Consider the following 18,144-nt stretch of genomic DNA (forward strand, 5'->3'; position numbering starts at 1 on the left):
GGCAGATGTCCATGGCCGCTTCCCCCTTTCTCCTCCTCTTGTTGCTCTAACTTTACACGCCCCTCCTCCTCCATGTCTCTTGCTGTCTACTCTCGGCCCTCCCGTCAGGACCCTATTTCTCTCTCTGACCGGCTCTGTCTTATACTGCCCCCCAACCCCCCTTCCTTCGGCGCCCTGTGTTTTTGTGGGTTTTTTCTATGTTCTCGCGTACTCTCCCAACCTTCCTATGAACCCACGCTCTCCCCCCAAATCCTCCCTGTTTTCCATTGAGAATTATTTCACTTTTATTGTTTATGCCATTGTTTATTTAAAAGCATTACTGGCATCGCAGGGGTTTGGTAATATTGCCAAAGCTTCTCAGATTCCGCAGTATTGGCAGTGGTTTACACACGATCCTGCTGGTGGGTTTCATCTGACGAGTTATTTTGCTGCTTCTCCTTTCAGTCCAGCTCCGATCTTAAATGCACCCCCTGTGCTGGGCATTGGCTCTGAGCGACCTGCAGCTCGCTGGGACGTTCCCCCTTGCTCCCCTCCCTTCTGTTTTCAACCTCTTACCATGTTCCTTTCAGTACTCTCCTCTCTCCAGTGTCATAACGCAAAATAATGCCCCCCAACCAATGCAGAATGTGAAGAGGGTTTATGAGGCTCCCAGCTCTAAAATTATTCATTCGGCTTGGGCAGGATGTTGCCCCACTGAAGGGTTTGGGAGCACCTGAAGGAGTCACACCCCCTGCACCTCAGGGTCTACAGGGGCCTTCGTTACGTCCCTGCTCTCTTCCTTCCTTCCGTTTTGTTACATCTTACTCCCTCTTGTTTTCAGTTCCTATTCTCTCTCTCTCCCTCCCTCCCTCTCCACGTTTATCTCGTCTCCTACCTTCCACGCTTCTCTCATTTCCCTTACTTCACTCTATACCTTTACACTGCTCTTGCTGCCTGTCAGGCCTTCTCTGCAGCTTCTGCGGCAAGTGGCCTGTACTGGGTAGTATCACCCTTGGTAACCCTGTCTTTTCACCTCCCTGTCCTTTGTCCCAGTCAGCTGATCACTGAACGTGGTTAGCAAACACTCTCAAGGTTTCCTTGACTCCCCAGTGGCTGGTGGGGCTCAGGAGTCAACAATTCCCTGTTGGAGGTGGTTAACTCGTTCTGGATTCAGGTACGAAATAATTGAGGCACAATTTGTACGTTTTACTGATTTTTACACAAAAAACCCAGATTATAGCCTGTTAGCTTGTACCTATTTATTTTTCTTAACGGAATATGCAGCAAGCATTTGCAATGCAATAGGTCTCGCATTTGCGAGAGTTTGAGCTTTTGACATTGAAAATGACAATGCCTTTTATTTATGTGTTTTGAAAACCTGCAAGTATTGTGTAAACACGCACTTTGTACTCATAGGTGTTTCTTACGACAAGCAAGGCTGGCAGTAACTGTGCCTCTTTGTACTTGTAGTCTATGCTTACCAGAAGCCAGGCTGGCGGTAAAAGAGACACAGTTACTGCCAGCCTTGCATGCTGTAAAGAATTTGTGTTTACGCACCACATTAGAGGTTTTCAAAACACATAAATAAACGGCATTGTCATTACAATGCCAATAGCTGAAACTCTCGCAAATGCGAGACCTATTGCATTGCAAATGCTTGTTCATCTGGTGAGAGGTGCAGCTCGCTTCTGGCCGGGAAAGCAAAAACTGAAATGTTGAGAAACTTAATCCGAAATTTGAGGGATGCTGAAACAGGAGCTCTATTAGACACTAACCTAGAATTGTGTGCTGAAGCTTGTAGGCATTTGTGTAGATTATACAGCGATGATATTTCGCCTGGTAAGGAGACTATAGAGGCCTCTTTGGAGAAGATTGGAGAAGATATCTCCCTGCTGCCCTACCCAATAAAGATCATAGAGCGGGGACGTGCAATTTGGCTTCCGTTCAGGGCATGGAACGGAGACTGCTCTGGTAACCGTGTTGGATGACCTTCAAATGCGGATGGACAGGGGGCAGTCAGCAATACTGATTCTGCTTGACCTGTCCGCTGGTTTCGACACAGTTAACCATGAGATACTTCTGGCCAGCCTCCTTCTTGCAACACCTCCTAAAAATCTCTGCAATCCTCCTTGGGAAGTTTGTCCTTAAACTTTTCTAAAGAGTCCCACAGAGCCCTATTATAGCGCCCCAAGAGAGCTGAGGCGCCTGGAAACCTTCAGCATGGAGTCCGAAGTACCACAGACTTTCTTCCCCAAGAGTCCTGTGCCCTGCTTTCCTTATCGGGAGGCACTGTCGAGGAGGAGGCCACTGCGTGCGTCTTTTTAGCCGCTGCGATGATTACAGAGTCTGAAGGTGGATCAGCTTTAAAGAAAAGTGGATCCTCTTCTGGAGGCCTGTATTTTTTCAAGATCCTTGCTGGTGCGGTCTTGAGTGTTACTAGTGTGAAGAACACGTCCATAACAGGCTACAGAAGCCCCGGTACCAGAGCCAATAAAGGCCTGGCCGCTCATCTTTGGTGTAACGTTTCAAAAATCACAGAGGATAAAGTTTGGGGGGTAGGCATATCAATGCACAATTATGCTCCCCCCCGGCCAGTACATCTTGGAAGGTACTGCCATCATCCATTGGAGAGAACCTCAAAAGTGGACTGCCTGTTAGGGTCGGAGAATAGTCCCTTTTTGAAGACTGAGTCGAAGAAGGCGAACGTATAGGTGATCTGAGTCTTCTCCGATGCCCATGAGATGTAGACCTCCTTCTTGAGGAAGCTGTCACTGTAGGAACGTAATCTCGCCCCCTCAAGGGAGTGGTAGGTGATAGATCTACTGCATGAACCAGTCAAGCCAGTGGTGACCTGTGTAGGGGACTGGAGTAGTCCTGTGGTTCTCGTACCTGCCCCGTTGTAGAATTCTGCAAGTGGTACAGTGGTAACATCCACGTAGGAGAAAGATGCACAGAGGGTGATGTTTGCCTCCTTGTCTCCTCTTGTGTAGGAGTCTCTGTCACCTGTGGATGGTGACGCTCAGGAGATCACGCTGAGCTGCTCGATGTCGATATGATAACCTCTAGTGACCTCAAGGCTGATAACGCTGTGCGTCTTAACCTTCTTCGACCAGAATATCCAGTATGATGGGTCTACATCGACTGGTGCGAGTGTCTTGACATCAAACGTGGAGTCACTGCCTCTTGAATCACCAATGGCGACTGAACTCTCGACGTCTGGAGAAATGTAACCAAAGGAGATTGATGCACCGGCTGTGTTTTAGTTCTCGACGTCGATCTCGATGGCTAATGCCTGGACGTCGATTGTACAGTTACCGACAGAGACGGATGTCTCGATGTCAAGCGATGCTTCGTCGACTGCGAACGTCTACTGGAAGTTGACCGATGTTGATTTGAAGCTGTTGGTGTAGATCTGGGCCTCGACGTCGACCGTAGCTGGATTGATGCTGGATTGAGCGCCTCGACGTTGAACGTCTAGGTTATGACACCGACTGAGTCCCGTGCCTCGACGTAGAACGTTGAGCCAACGCCGACGGAGACCGATTCCTCAACGTTGAAAGCCACCGAGTTGACGTCAACTGACGAGGCTGATCCGATACCTGTGAGTGACTCATCATCTTCGGTCTGTTCTTCGTTGTCGTGGGGTGCAACAATACCATTGATCTCGACGACGGAGACACCCGTTTCTTCACCGCAGGAGGCCTATTCAAGACCGATCCCCGACGCAGATAGGGAACAGATCGGGACCTTACTTCTCGACGTCGATCTAGACCTCTTCTTCTTCTGCCTCACCAGAGATCTTCTTCTGGAAGTAGATTTTTGCTTCTCTGAGAATCCCTAGAGACAAATTCTCTCTCTCTCTCCTCAAGAGCACGCCTAGACAGTTTTTTGCAGTGTTGGCAAGCTTCAGAGGTGTGAGATTCAGGTAGGCAGAGTATACACACTGAGTGTGTGTCAGTCCTGGCCTTCTTCTTGCCACAGGAAGGACAAGGGTAAAAAAGAGAAAACATGTTGTGACAGAAAAATAGTAATTTTCTGTCGAAAAAGTCAAAATTAGTCAGAGTTGAAAACTCCAGGGTCCTGACTGAAGGAGCCGGAAAGAACAACTGACCAAACTGTCACCCCTGAGGGATAAAGGATGCTAGGAGTCCTTTATCAATATCTGAGATCAATCACACTGTTATTCCTAACCTTGTTTTGCTGCCACCTAGCAATATCCACACAGTTGAAGCTGTAGTGCACCAGTCATGGGATACTATTTCTGCTGTTACTATGGATTCTACTGCTCCCAACAAAAAGAAAAGAAAAACCAAGGGGCATGGGTCCGCGAAAGAACCTATTTGAAGTTCTTGCGATCTTAGTTGAAATAATGAACTTCCTGATAACTCTATTAGTAGTTTCTTTCTAATTAAATTAGAATCCCTCATTGTTAAATCATCTGCTTTAAGCAATAAGAGACTCACTAGGATTGCAGAGACTCTTAAATTTTGCTCTGCCCATTTTTCGTCTAATAAGAACCACAATGTATCAATGTTCTCTGTTGCATCCTCTACGGCCGATATGTGCCCACCTGTGGGTCCTAAACACTCTACGACTGGCCACGACTCTGGGAGACAATACAGCCACATTAGGAGATCTTTGACTTGGTGCAAGACAGTAGTCTATTTCTGTTGCTTAGTAGACATGGGCTCGAGTCTGGTCTTTATTGTGAAGGATCGGCAAATATATCTGCGACTCTGACTTTGGGTGTCTCTACTGGCGATGCGGGTGTCCCCGGAAGAATTTGGGCATCACCTTGATGAATTTTAGATGTACCACTGACTGCAAGCGCATTTGTGATAATCCTGGCTAGTATGCCAAGTCTGCTGACTGGGTCTAAGGAGGATCTTATTCAACTTAGAAACAAGGTTGTTTATTGGCTTGAAGGACATTTGGAATAAACACTTCATTTGTTCAATCACATTAACATGGTTCATAGGTTTCCTGGCTGGGGAAGGCACCTAAATATTTGGAGGATGACTGTATTGGGAACATTTTTAATAATGCCTCTTTTGCTGTTTATCTGGTTAGGATACTTTCTTTCATAAAGTGAGTTTCCTCTGATATTGATCCTCTCCCTTTGGGTTTTTTCTATACGCACTTATAATCACATCTATATTCTCCACTCCAGTTTGCCCCGCTTTAGTGTCTCACACCAGTGTTCCTCAGTTGGTCAAGGAATCTTACAACATTCCTACTAGTAACACTTTTGATTGCCTGAGGGTACCTATTGATTTGTTAAAGGATAACATTGAGCTCTGGGCCCCTCTCTTATTAAACGTATTTAGGAGTGCTGTGAGGATCAGGCCCCCGAAGTCATGGGTACATTCAACCATCGTCCCCATCTTCAAGAAGGGGGACAGAGCCAACCCCAAGCTTTATCACCCTATCTCCCTGATAAACTCTACAATTAAGATCTTTGGCAGAGTTCTTTTAGATCGACTAGAGGTATGGGCAAATGAAAAGGGCATTTTATGCGATGTCCAATATGGCTTTCGACAAGGTAGGGGGACAGTTGAACAATGTTTGAACCTTAATTTTATATTTAATAAGTATACGAAGATTAGGAATGACTGTTTACATTTGGCTTTTATGGATCTTACCTCAGCTTTCGACTGTGTAAATCGAACCAAACTTTGGAATAGAATGATTGAAACAGGAGTGGAAAACTCTCTGGTGCCCCTTTTAATTCAGATACATTCTGATCTGTATGGACAGATCAGATATGGGCCAAATGGAGAATGCAAATCTCCTTTTAAAATAGAACGTGGTATTAGGCAAGGATGCGTCTTAGCTCCTTTTCTTTTCTACCTATACATTAATGAGCTGGAATCGTCTTTGTTGAATTTTATTGCTGACACTCCAAAGTTGGGGACTAGACACCTGCCTGTTTTGATGTATTCTGATGACTGAGTCCTAATGGCAAGAACTGTGATAGGTTTACAGAGACTATTAAACAGCTTTGCTCAATTGATGCACGATTTGGATTTGTCCATTAATGCTACCAAGTCATATTCTATGATATATGGCCAACATCCTTCTCAAATGAAATTTCCCTATGTTAACAACTCCAACCTGTTAGGTGCATCGACTCTCACATACCTTGATACTTCTCTTGATGATAAAAGCACTTGGTTACATACATCTAAAGAAAATTAGGAAAGCGCAACTGGAACAATCTATAGCACCAATTTTTAGGTTTCTCGCTAAACTGGGTTCAGCTCCCAGTGATGTGATGACTAACATCTATAGGGCCAAATCCCTTATGATTGCCACTTTTGTGGCAGGCATCTGGGGTATACGTGGAAGTTCGACCTACAGATAACTGCAAAAAACACTCCTGAGGAAACTGCTCTCTGTCCCTCCGGACACACCGTGTCACTCAGAGATAGGTTTAACATACCTAGAGAATAATGTGAAATTGAGCCCTTTCATGCTCTGGCTCTCTGTATGGTCTAAACCAAGAAACCTTTCTTAACTGATCTGCGATTTCTAATTGTTTGAAACACAATAAAGTTGATAACATTTCTTGGTTGATGTACATCAAAATCAACTTGCTTTAATTGGTAAATCGGAACTCTTTGAGAACCCACAGAGTATCAAATCCTCTAGAAAAATGCCTGTTAAACGTGGCTGCCTTGCCTTGCTAAAAAGAAATGGGGAGATGGCAGAGTGTACCAAGCAGAGAGTGGCAGCCTACCAGTTACTCTCAACTACAGACCACATAGAACCCTATTCCTATATTGTTCCTAGTCACTGCTACCGCTTTTATTTGGTGAGATTCCGTTTAACATAGCTAATATTTTAGGCTCCTATCCCAAAGTGGCACATAGAGACTCAGATCTAATATGCTTGCGACTTGATTTCCTCTCAGTCGATGCTCCATTTGATGTTTTTCTGTAAACTATACACAGCGCCAAGGAAGTTGTTCTTCTTAATTTTCGAAAATGTAGACCCATTTACTTACACTTAAAACTCTTGCAAAATGAATGAACTTGTATAGTGGTACATAAGTATATATCGGCTGCAGTTAGATTAAGATACATGGTTGGCAAATGATTTTCAATCCTTGTCGAGTCTGAACCAAACTTGTTACAAATTACTTTACATTCTGCACTTTTTATTACTCTTTGGGAAATTTGATATTGTCTTGGCTAGATTATTTCCCTAGTTGCCCACAAGTACCTATTTTAATCTGTTGTGACTCATTGTGTTTATTTTTAACTATGTAGATTAATCTTTTGTGATTTACTGTATCAATTTTTTAACTATGTATTTTATCTCGTGATGTACTTATATGTGTTAAAATATCCGAATAAAAAAATCTGATGATGATGATTGCCTGAGCAACTTGGATGTAAATGATTGACTGTCACCTCCTCCTTCCAACCACGCGGCTATCATCAATCGAGGGGACTCAATTATTAAGGCTGGATCCTCTCCCTCCCTTGACATTTTGTGCTGGAATAAAGCTGGAATGGTGGGCAAAAGGGACGATTCTAGTGGGCAATCGTTTGTGAACAATTTTAATATTATTTGCCTGCAAGGAACTTGTAAAGATTGGAAGTCTCATTTTAGATTGCTACAGCAGATGTTATGTACCTGCATATAGTTCACAATCTGGGAGGGCAAAGGGTGGATAAGGGGAGGGTGGGTTCTTTAGGCTGTTGTTGCCCCAAGTCTCAACTGTGAAATTCAGTTGGATATTGCTTCACCTAATTTGCTTGCAGTTTGGCTGATGTTTTCCAATAAATGCAGACTTCTTGTTCTAAACATTTATAATGTCAACAAAATGAAACACACTGCTGACCATGTCAGCTTCTTGGGAGGTCTTTTGGATAAGTATCTCTATTTTGCTGAAGCATATACTCCTGTTATTTGCTGGGTGAATTTATTTTACATCTCTGTCATAATTGAAGCCCACTGGACAAGGGCAATCACTCCCCTTCAATTCCTACTGATTCGCATTTAGCCCACTCTATTATGGGGGAATTTGATTAATTCAGTCATTCACAATTATAATTTTTCTTTGTTGAAAGAGGATTATGATAATCAAAGATCAAACTTGATTAAACCTACTTTTATTAAGAGAGGCTGTTTATGGTGATTGATTTTATTCTTGTTTATTCTCCTTTGGTGTCTTCCCTTCTTAATTATAAGGTCCTCTGGGATTCACAGTATGTCTGGTTCAGTTTCACGGGCTACCATAATGATTCCTCCTATGTTTTTATAACGAGGGCTGGTGATTACTGGGATCAAAGATACAGACACAGATGGAAAGGAATTAATCCTGACATCTTTCATCTCAAATTCTTATAAGCTTGTTATGATGCTTTTATTGCTTCTCTTGATGTATTTTTTCTTAGTTCTTTTAATGTTAGGTGTGCTAATGTGAGGTCCTTTCTCTCCTCTGCCTGGCCTTCTTTGCCAGCTCTTACTAGATAGTTTGATCATTCTTGTTCCTCAGCCCATCGTGTCCTCCTGAAGGCTCTCCAAGAGATCCCAAGGGACGGAGACAAAGAAGCCTCCTGGCGTGTAAGTGTTTACAGTTGGAGGACTGGCAGGAATTGTAGAAGATGTATGGACAGTCCCAAATTTTGGGCAAATGTTAACCTTGCATAGTTTACACTAGAATCAGGTTCGTTGCTTACCCGACATATTCCAGCAGATGCCTGGATTAGCCATTTAGAGACCATTTAAAAATATATATATATTTTATTGTTTCCAAAACAAAAACATTCCATCATGTGCAGAATGAAAAGGAAATCAGGTGCTTATTTAACATCAAAATACCATGGTCGCACCCAGTTAGTCATGACCAAGCCATATGCAACAGAAATCGTGAAGCGTTCCACAATATAATAGTTGCAACAATCAACAAGAGCATCAAAAACAGTGGTTTCAATAATGGCCAATTAGCAATGAAGATCATGCGGGAAGCACCTGTGCCACACATTTAAGAATAGAAAACGAAACTAACCCCTCCCACTTATCCCCCCTCTCCCCCATTTAGAGACCATTTATGATGCCTCAACGTATGTTCCAGTCAACTTCGAATCAGCCTTTTATGTCCTCTGCTTTTGGTTTTCATTTAGTTTTTGGATGTGAGGAGGTTATAGATGCTACTATTGGGCTCTCTAACAACAAAAGCCGCTGGCTGTTACGGAGTTCCATTGGACTTATTTAAATCCGTCTCCCTTTGGACTCCTCTTCTCACCCTTTATATTAACGCAGCTCTTAGACACCAAAGTCATTGGACTAAATCAGTGATTACACCGTTTTTTTAAAAAGGTTCCAGAAGTGATCCCTTATGCTAAAGCCTCATCTCTTTATTAGATTTGGTGGTCAAAGTGATAGGGAGAACGGTTCTTTCTAGATTGATGTCCCGGGCCAGTGATAATCAGGTCCTTTCAGCAGTGCAGTATGGCTTTTGTCCCTGCAGAGGAACAGCGGATCAATGTCTGAATTTGTATTTTCTTATATCTAAATACACAATGGCCAAACCAGGAGAGTTACATCTTGCCTTTATGGACCAGTCTTTAGCTTTTGACCGGGTTAATAGAGAAAAGCTGTGGCTTATTATGTTGGATATTGGGGATCAATAAAAACATTGGGCCTGAATTAGATCTCGGCGGATGGGCTACTCGGTCACAAACGGTGATGGGTATGCCGTCCGCCGAAATAAAAATCTCATTATATCCTATGTGATTTATATTTCGGCAGCGATAACCATCACCATTAAGACAGAGTAACCTGTCCACCAAGATTGAAATCAGGCCCGTAGTTCTTTTTTGGGGCGATTTACATCTTCATTTAACTGCCTCTGTTAGGTTTGGTGCTAAGGGAGAATGCACAGGGCATTTTTCACTCAGGTGTTTGACAAGGCTTCATCTTGACTCCCTTTTTATTTACTTAATACGTGAACAATCTAGAACTGGTTATGATTGAAGGGGTGAGATATGCCCATGGTTGGAGATCAGCAAGTTCTGGCACTCCTCTAAGTTGATAATACTGTTTTAGTCTCTAGAACAGCCCATGACTTGCAGATTATATCAGAAACATGTGTCTGCTTTACAGATAGTCTGGATCTGAGTTTTTAAACTCACACAAATATAGTAGGTCCCAAATCTACTAAATGCAGGACGTGGGTCCCTTGCTTACTGTGCCACTGGATTCAAGCTAGCCTGTCTGAAGAAGGGTGATATACCCTGAAACCGGTCCCAGGATGCTTGTTTCCGGTCCAGGGAGGACCTGGCCTGGCAGTTCGATCTGGACTGTTCCCATGGGGCACAGGGTCAAGACTGATTTGCATATGGCTGGGTCCACACTGGGGTGGCGTAGTGGGCCAAAGAACGATGGATTTAACCTACATCTTTTGACTGGGGGAGAATGTTTACATTGTCAGCATTCCGTCCATCATTTGTTTGTTGTAACACTTTATGCCCTAAGTTGGATGGGTATGCCCAGACGTGGGTCCCTTGCTCACTGTGCCACTGGATTTTATCTAACCTGGCTGAAGAAGGGTGATATACCCTGAAACCGGTCCCAGGATGCCTGTTTCCGGTCCAGGGAGGACCTGGCCTGGCAGTTCGGTCTGGACTGTTCCCATGGGGCATAGGGTCAAGACTGATTTGCATATGGCTGGGTCCAAACTGGGGTGGCGTAGCGGGCAAAAGAACGATGGATTTAACCCAGATCTTTTGACTGGGGGAGAATGTTTGCATTGTCAGCATTGCGCCCATCATTTGTTTGTTGTAACACTTTTCGCCCTAAGTGGGATGGCTATGCCCAGACGCGGGTCCCTTGCTCACTGTGCCACTGGATTCAAGCTAGCCTGGCTGAAGAAGGGTGATATACCCTGAAACCGGTCCCTGGATGCGTGTTTCCTGTCCAGGGAGGACCTGGCCTGGCAGTTCGGTCTGGACTGTTCCCATGGGGTACAGGGTCAAGACTAATTTGCATATGGCTGGGTCCAAACTGGGGTGGCGTAGTGGGCAAAAGAACAATGGATTTAACCCATATCTTTTGACTGGGGGAGAATGTTTGCATTGTCCATTCATCATTTGTTTGTTGTAACAATTAACAGTATATTCACGTTCTATAGACTGGGGTCAGTTTGGGAGGGCATAGTGGCAGTATAGTAGTTTAAATAGTCCTCTCTGTCCAAGAGCTGTAGATCTAATAAGACACTGGGGTCACTTTGTTCTTTAAAGAGCCAACTACTTATTGAGATTAGCGAGGCTGAGTAACATCGGCTAATGTCTATTTGTTCCAGCCACCATCTTAGTGTGACTGTGCTTTCTTGAAAGGAAATCTGCAATGGTCCTGCTGCCCAGAGGAAGTTCCGGATCATAGCCTGTAAATTCTTAATGGTGTTTGGGAGGGATGTCATAGGTGTAGTTCTGCAATATGTATATGAGTCATAGGGGTGAAATCATCTTGAGTAGTGCACCATGGCCGATTATGGATAACAGGAGCGTACACCAAGTATATATGTCCTGCCTTCCTCGGTGGAGTGGTGATACGTTGATATCCCAGCCCGTCTGTTTGTCTCTAGTAATAGCCAAATATTTGAAATGTCCATCTCCCCAGCTAAGCTTGGAATTACTCAGATCTATTACTGTTGCTGGTAATTGTGGCACACGTGGACTTATCCCAGTTTACTATGAGGTCAGAAGCATCTCAATATATGTGGAGTATATGTTTTAGTTTTCCTATTATGGTCTCAGGTTTTTCAATATAAAGGAGTATATCGACTACATAGAGGAATAATCTGTCCTCACGTGCATCTCCACAGCTAGAGACTGGAAACTCTGTGCCTCTTCTAATCCATTCTGCAAATAGCTCGATCACTAGGTCTAAAAGGAGAGGAGAGAGCAGACACCCTTGCAGGGTGCTCCTTTCAATGGGAAAGTGGGCAGTGGAGGGGGGAGGACTCCATTTACCCATACTTGGGCCCACAGAACGAAATATGGGACCTTACTGTATCTTATAGAGTGGGCTGAGATTCATCCCTTCAAGGATTCAAACATGAAGGGCCAGTGCACAATCAGAAAGCCTCCTCAAAATCTACTACGACCAGGGCGCTGTGATCATGAAGTACATTAGCTTAGGGTATAGCTATGTGTAGGCTTTGGAGGCAGTGGCATGTGCTTCTCCGGGGTACAAATCCATTCCAGCCTTTGATAACCAAGGAGTGAATCCCTCTTATCTATTAGTGAGGACTTTCACCAGTATTTTATTTTCTGTATTAAGTGATTTAGGCTTCTAAGAGGTGCAGTTCTTTGGAAATGTGTAAGGTTTTAATATGAAAGAGACAGAGGCGCCGTGTAGGGCTTATGGCAGGGTACCCACTTGAAGAGCCTCGTCATATAATCCCAGTAGGTGTGAGGACAAAAGGGTAAAATATTTACTGAACAGCTCCAAGGAGGTCCATTGGTGCCCTGTGTAGTCCTTGTTGGCATCTAGATTTTGATTTCAAGGATTAATTTATTTGGGAAAACCATGATGGACCGACACAAATGACCACTTTCTGAATTCAGAATTTTGTTTATTTTTCTGAAATGCCCCAAACTTCCAAAAAGTGCTCAGCATTGGAAGTGAAAAAGTCTCTACACTTAAGTGGTTAAAAATTTAAACTGACAGGGATATTCCTGCTGTTTAAAGCATGCACCTGAAATAATTATACCGGAAGTGCAAGAAGTAAAAGCCTACATGCATCCGGTGGTGGGTCCGCACATGCACAACATAGTTCACCTCAGACTGGGAGATGTATAGGTGGACCCTATCTACTATTTTACAAGGATGTTTTTCTTAGCCAATTCCTTTTACTGATGTTGGTGGTCTAAGTCATTAGGGATTATGGGGAAGCTAGACCAGGACTATCACTCAAAGTACATGAAACACCCTCCTACCACACTATATGTATTTATAATTGGCATATTGAATCTTCTGTTTGAAAGAAGACTGAAAGTCTACGTATTACAGTAACATTAGGCAAGAAAGAAATACAGGAGTCGAGTCTGGCTAAGACAGCATGTTCTAGTTATTTATATACCTTAGGATGGTCCAGAACTATATTTTAGGTATAATCTAGAGTCGGGTGAACATGATGTTCATGTAGATAGTAATTTCCAATGCACAAAATTAATAAGGAAACCTTACAGTTCTTGCACCGGTAAATATTAATGAAGATAGGAGGTTGAGAGACTTCTGACAAGGGTTCAGCTTCTGAAAACTGCTGCCTCACATTGCAGTATAGCAGTGCTCATATACGATTTTAAAAGATTAAAAAGACTCGGGGTGTCCAGTCAATCCAGCAGCATTTCAGCAAGGACCGGTTCTGAGTGTCCCACTTAGAGCTGGTGGCTACACTTTCTGTTCTGTCCTGCTTTGGTGGAAATGTGGGAATTGCAGAGTAACACACAAGAAGAATGTATGTCCAATGCACAAGCATGAGCAATATCTTTATCCTAATGTGCCTCTCCACAGTCTCAGTTTTAACAAAATATCACACTTTGAAATATTTTCAGGGTTGTCAAGAATGGTACTGATTCTACACAATTATTGTGGTGCAGGTGGTTTCCGCCTGCTTACCTCTGAAGCCTGTCTTGCAAACTCACCTTTGAACAGTCTGTGACGCCACCAGAAAGGACATGAGGTCTCCTGCTGAAATCTCGTTTGCTGCCATCATCGACCCACCAGCAAAGATGGTGCCCAGCACAATGCCTGATAAAAAACAATCAGGAAGACGGACATGAGAAAATGCTTAGCTTCCTCCTTGCATTCAATAATAAAAATGTTTCTATTTGTCAAAACATCTGGGGCTTTTAAAAGGTGCACCCGACGCAAACAATGAAAATGTGCCATAATACCTGGAATGTGCTGCCCCCTGGGGGCAGCGCATTTGTGTGCAAAGCGGAGTGGCTGCTATAATGCCGCTCCGTGTTTTCACAGTGCCGGCGGCAACCCACCTGAACTTCGAAGGGGGATTAGAGATCCCCTTGCAGGCGAGTGCAGTCAGTGAATGCACCAGCCTGCAAGGGGATATCTGGGGAGTCATTGAGACCCCCTTTCCACCTCAGAGTGCTGCTCTCAGAGGACGCACTTACAGTGCGCCATCTTTTAGGTGGCACACTGTCAGTGCGCCTCCTAGGACCATATTACGTAAAGGGATCACTTTCCTTGTTTGTGCCCGGTGCACCTTAAAACACGTTTGCCAGGCGCAGGCAGGGACAGTGCACCTTATTACATGGAATGAACTGTCCCTAGGGCTGTCGCGTACTCGTGCTGCCCTGGGGGCAGCGCTTTTCTGTGAAAAACAGAGCAGCTGCTTTGAAATCGCTCTGTGTTTTCACAGTGCAGGCAGCAACCCGCCCGCGCTTTTAAAGGGAATTAGATATCCCCTCGCAGACGAGTGCAGTGAGTAACTGCACCTGCCTGCAAGGGAATGTCTGGGGAGTCGTTGGGAACCCCTTCCCCCCTCCAGGGGGCTGCCATCAGAGGGTACACTGACAGTGTGCCACGTTTTAGGTGGCGCACTGTCAGTGCCCCTCCTGGGAGCTTCTTTGCCTCTGCGCCCAAGTCTTTAATACGGCACGGGTGCAAAGGATTACCTCATTTGCATGGGGCATGATCCCTGAAGTTATTGCTGGCACTTTATGTGCCCCAGCACTATCGATGTTACAGAAGGGTCTGCACACGCGTCTGCGGCCCCTTCTGTAATACCAAAGTGCACCAGTGGCACGCATATGCCCGTTGTGCCCTCGGGACCCTTATGTAATATGGCCCCTGAGAGTGTCTTTGACTCGGCGCCCGAGTCTGTGATACGGCGCAGCACAGATGCAAAGGGATTCCTTCATTTGCATGGGCCATGCCCCTATGCAAATGAGGGAATGCCCTCTGATGGTAGCGCCAGCGCTATCAGTATGACAGAAGGGTACGCACAAGTGTCTTGGGCCCCTTCTGTAATATCAAATTTCCGGGGGCACGCAAAGTGGGCGCAAACGCCTGTTGCGCCCCCGGGTCACTTTCATAATACGCCCCTGGTGTTCAGGCACAGGGGTAGATTTACAATTTTTAACAAAGGCTCCCGATGAGTTTATGAACTGAGTCATCTTCAGTACTGAAAGGTGAATCCACCCCAACCTAATGTCAACAATGCTGCATGGTTTAGCAGGCTGTACCAGTCATGACTAGAGGGACTCCATCCTAGAATCAGGATTCAATAAGGTAGTTACTGAAAACCACGGTTGTCATAAGCAATGAACAGGGACTTATAGAAACAAACTGGCCCCATTCTGGAGGGCTCTCGACATGCACAGAAAGAGCAGATAACGAGTTCCTGTGCGTGTGGTTATTTTGTCATTCCTGACCTCATACTGAACTCCTGGTGCATCTAGAACAGAAAGCGTGTTCATGGCAGATAGTATGATCCTGGACTCAAGTTGGGTCATGTTTACCACCTCTACAGGCAGAGATTTACCTCAAGTGCACTATTTACAGGGAATGTACTCCTGCTTCAATCGTCGAAATCCTGCTGCTTACAGGCGCTGCTTGTTCAGCAAAGAGTGAAAAGAGGCGGCAAGTCATCAGTGATCTTCTGACGTGAGACGTGTCTTGTATGACACGCATGCTGTCGTCAGTGCTTTGCTTCTTATTAATATCTCAGAGCCTCTCAGTATCTCATGCAAGTCTGCTGCTATCTGTTGTGAGATCAACTGCACCACTTGTTCAGAGATCACTAAAAACCGGAAGTTGGATACCCGAATACATCACACTGCTTTCAAGCGAAACTGCAGGGAAATGGGGAGTCGTTGGGTGTTTCTTCAGCTGCTCAGCGCTGCGAATCTCTCTTCAATCAGGAACGAGCTCAGTCCATAGCTTCGGGCCCAGCAGCACCGGCAGTGCCTTTCCTCTCGAACCCTGACCATGCAACCATCCACCCGCGGCCAGGCTGGCCCTTAGGCTGGGGTGGGTTAGCGGACTGATGATCCTAGCCCAGTGTGCTGGCCCAGTCCCATGTGACATAAGATACACCAAGAGACACAGTTCTTATCTTTTGCACCTACCTCTGCCCATGCAGGTCTTTCCGGCAGGGCAGTCCTCGCTGGAGGACAGAGTCCTGGGGGTAACTGAGGGGAGCAGGAAGACGGGAGATTGGCAAGGGAGAGGCAGGGGCAGTGGAAGCCTCACCCTCCTTATCCAGGTCTGGCTGTCACAGCATAAGAATGGAAGCTGTAGGGGGTGGGAGACTGCTCGCTTCCCTCGGCCCCTGCCACATGTCTCCTGTCGAGAGTGAGAGAGAGGCAGACACAAGAACAGATGTCCCGAGGAGTGCGAGAGTCGAGGAAGAGGGAGACGGTATGGACCGAGGAATTGAGATGGTGATGGCAGCGGGCCTCTCCTCCCAGTATTTAAACTCCGCTGCCACTGCACTGGGGTCAGAGGAGTTCCTAACAGTCCAATGTTAGACCTTTTGGGACAGTAGTCAAAATGGAACTAGTTTGGCAGGAGGGTTTGCCCTTCTCAACTTTCACGATTACTATCTGCCTCTCAGTTTAGGTTTAAAATGGAATGGTCCAAGGAGGAAGCAGCCAGGCCCTGGGCTGCTATGTATCATTGTCAGCAGGCTCCAAGGGGACCACTTCCGGCTACATGAAAGTGAAAGATCAGTGAATGCATACTTCTCTGCGGCTGTTGGCTCCACACTTAAGATATGGGATTGGGATCCTAAGAAGTTAGGCTTCACTACCAGTTCCTTTCCACCAGCATTCCTGCCTATGAATTGTAATATAATCTTCACACTGTCCATGAAAGCAGGCCCCTTTGATTGATGGGGAAAGGGAGGATGTCAGACCTTTTCCACTCTCTGATTAAAACTACTGAGCAATGCAAAACGGAATTCACTTTCGGGGGAACTACAGTATGTGAAGCTGCGCCTCTGGCTCTACCCCATAAAAGATGCAGCCACGAGAAAAATAATTCATTTGACAAAATGATAGGGAAACTTGTAGGGACTATGTGGGTGACCATCAAATGTATACACATTTAGCCGAAACTTCCAGTCATCACGAGTGGGCCTACTTGGCACTCGAGACCACCATATCTTTTAGAGAATGGGATTTGCTGAGAAGACACTTTCAAAAATGATCCATCAGCATGAAATATTAAGAGCTACATTACAAATTAATGTATGGTTGGTATTTCACTCTGGTAAAATGCCACCACATTCCTGAAAGAATTGCAGGCCTGTGGGAGAGGTTGCAGGTGATACATTGCACGTTTCAGGGCACAAGCCCTAAAAAAATGAAGTCGGGGGACTAACCAGGTTAGGCAGTATACAAGTGGAAACATGACGCTGCCATCACAGCATATGATGTCACGATGCATGACATTGCACGTGACATCACAGGAAGTGACCTCACTGGAAGTGACATCACAAGAAGTGACATCAGATATTAAGACCTTACACATAATATATTTATCAGGTATATCATGAGTACATTTAAGTGTATTATGAGACTTAACAAATTAGATTTGGTGTTGGGCGAAAAATGTGGCGCACTCCAGATGCAAAATCTGGGCCTCAACTAATACATTTATTTTTTTAAACCCTGCCACAAAGAAATTGGCAACAAGGAAGCATGGTAGTAGATCTGTTATGCTTAATTGGTTGCAAAGTCTACAGTTTAAAATATTTGATTGGGTTAAGGCATCTGCTGTGAAGGTGGCCAGTAAATCTCAGAGAATAGTAATAATGGTGAGATAATTCTGGTGGTTAATGAACTTGCAGGAGAGATCTGTGTTTTCTAAGGTCCCAGATTTGAATCAAAGTAGTATAAGGTTAATATATCTCCTGCAAAGCTCATCATCCAACACGCAGATGACAGATTTTTATCTTATGTGGGTTCCTGCTTTGCACACAGAGACCCTTTTGTTACTTGCAGTTCATAAATTGTAATCCTTCTAATAGACCACAGTGAGGTATGAAGGACATGTGACTCCTACATCGTGCAACCCTCACTGCCTCATGTAACTCATCTTGTACATTGATTTACACATGTACAGGATTTACTGTATAATGTGTATGTTACGTAAAGAGCTCTGATACCCTGCATTGGGTTG

General features: G+C 44.8%; 1 protein-coding gene across 1 annotated transcript in view; it reads right to left on the reverse strand.

Annotated features, from left to right (window-relative positions):
- The window catches only part of ABCB8 (ATP binding cassette subfamily B member 8), a 432,700-nt gene that overhangs the window by 239,552 nt on the left and 175,004 nt on the right, over positions 1-18,144 (reverse strand). The window contains exon 9 of the mRNA XM_085628480.1: positions 13,641-13,746. Coding sequence (XP_085484606.1) covers positions 13,641-13,746 — 106 coding nt within the window. The remainder of the gene's footprint in view (positions 1-13,640; positions 13,747-18,144) is intronic.

The sequence above is a fragment of the Triturus cristatus genome, chromosome 10, assembly GCF_964204655.1.
Source record: "Triturus cristatus chromosome 10, aTriCri1.1, whole genome shotgun sequence".
Classification (NCBI taxonomy): Eukaryota; Metazoa; Chordata; class Amphibia; order Caudata; family Salamandridae; genus Triturus; species Triturus cristatus.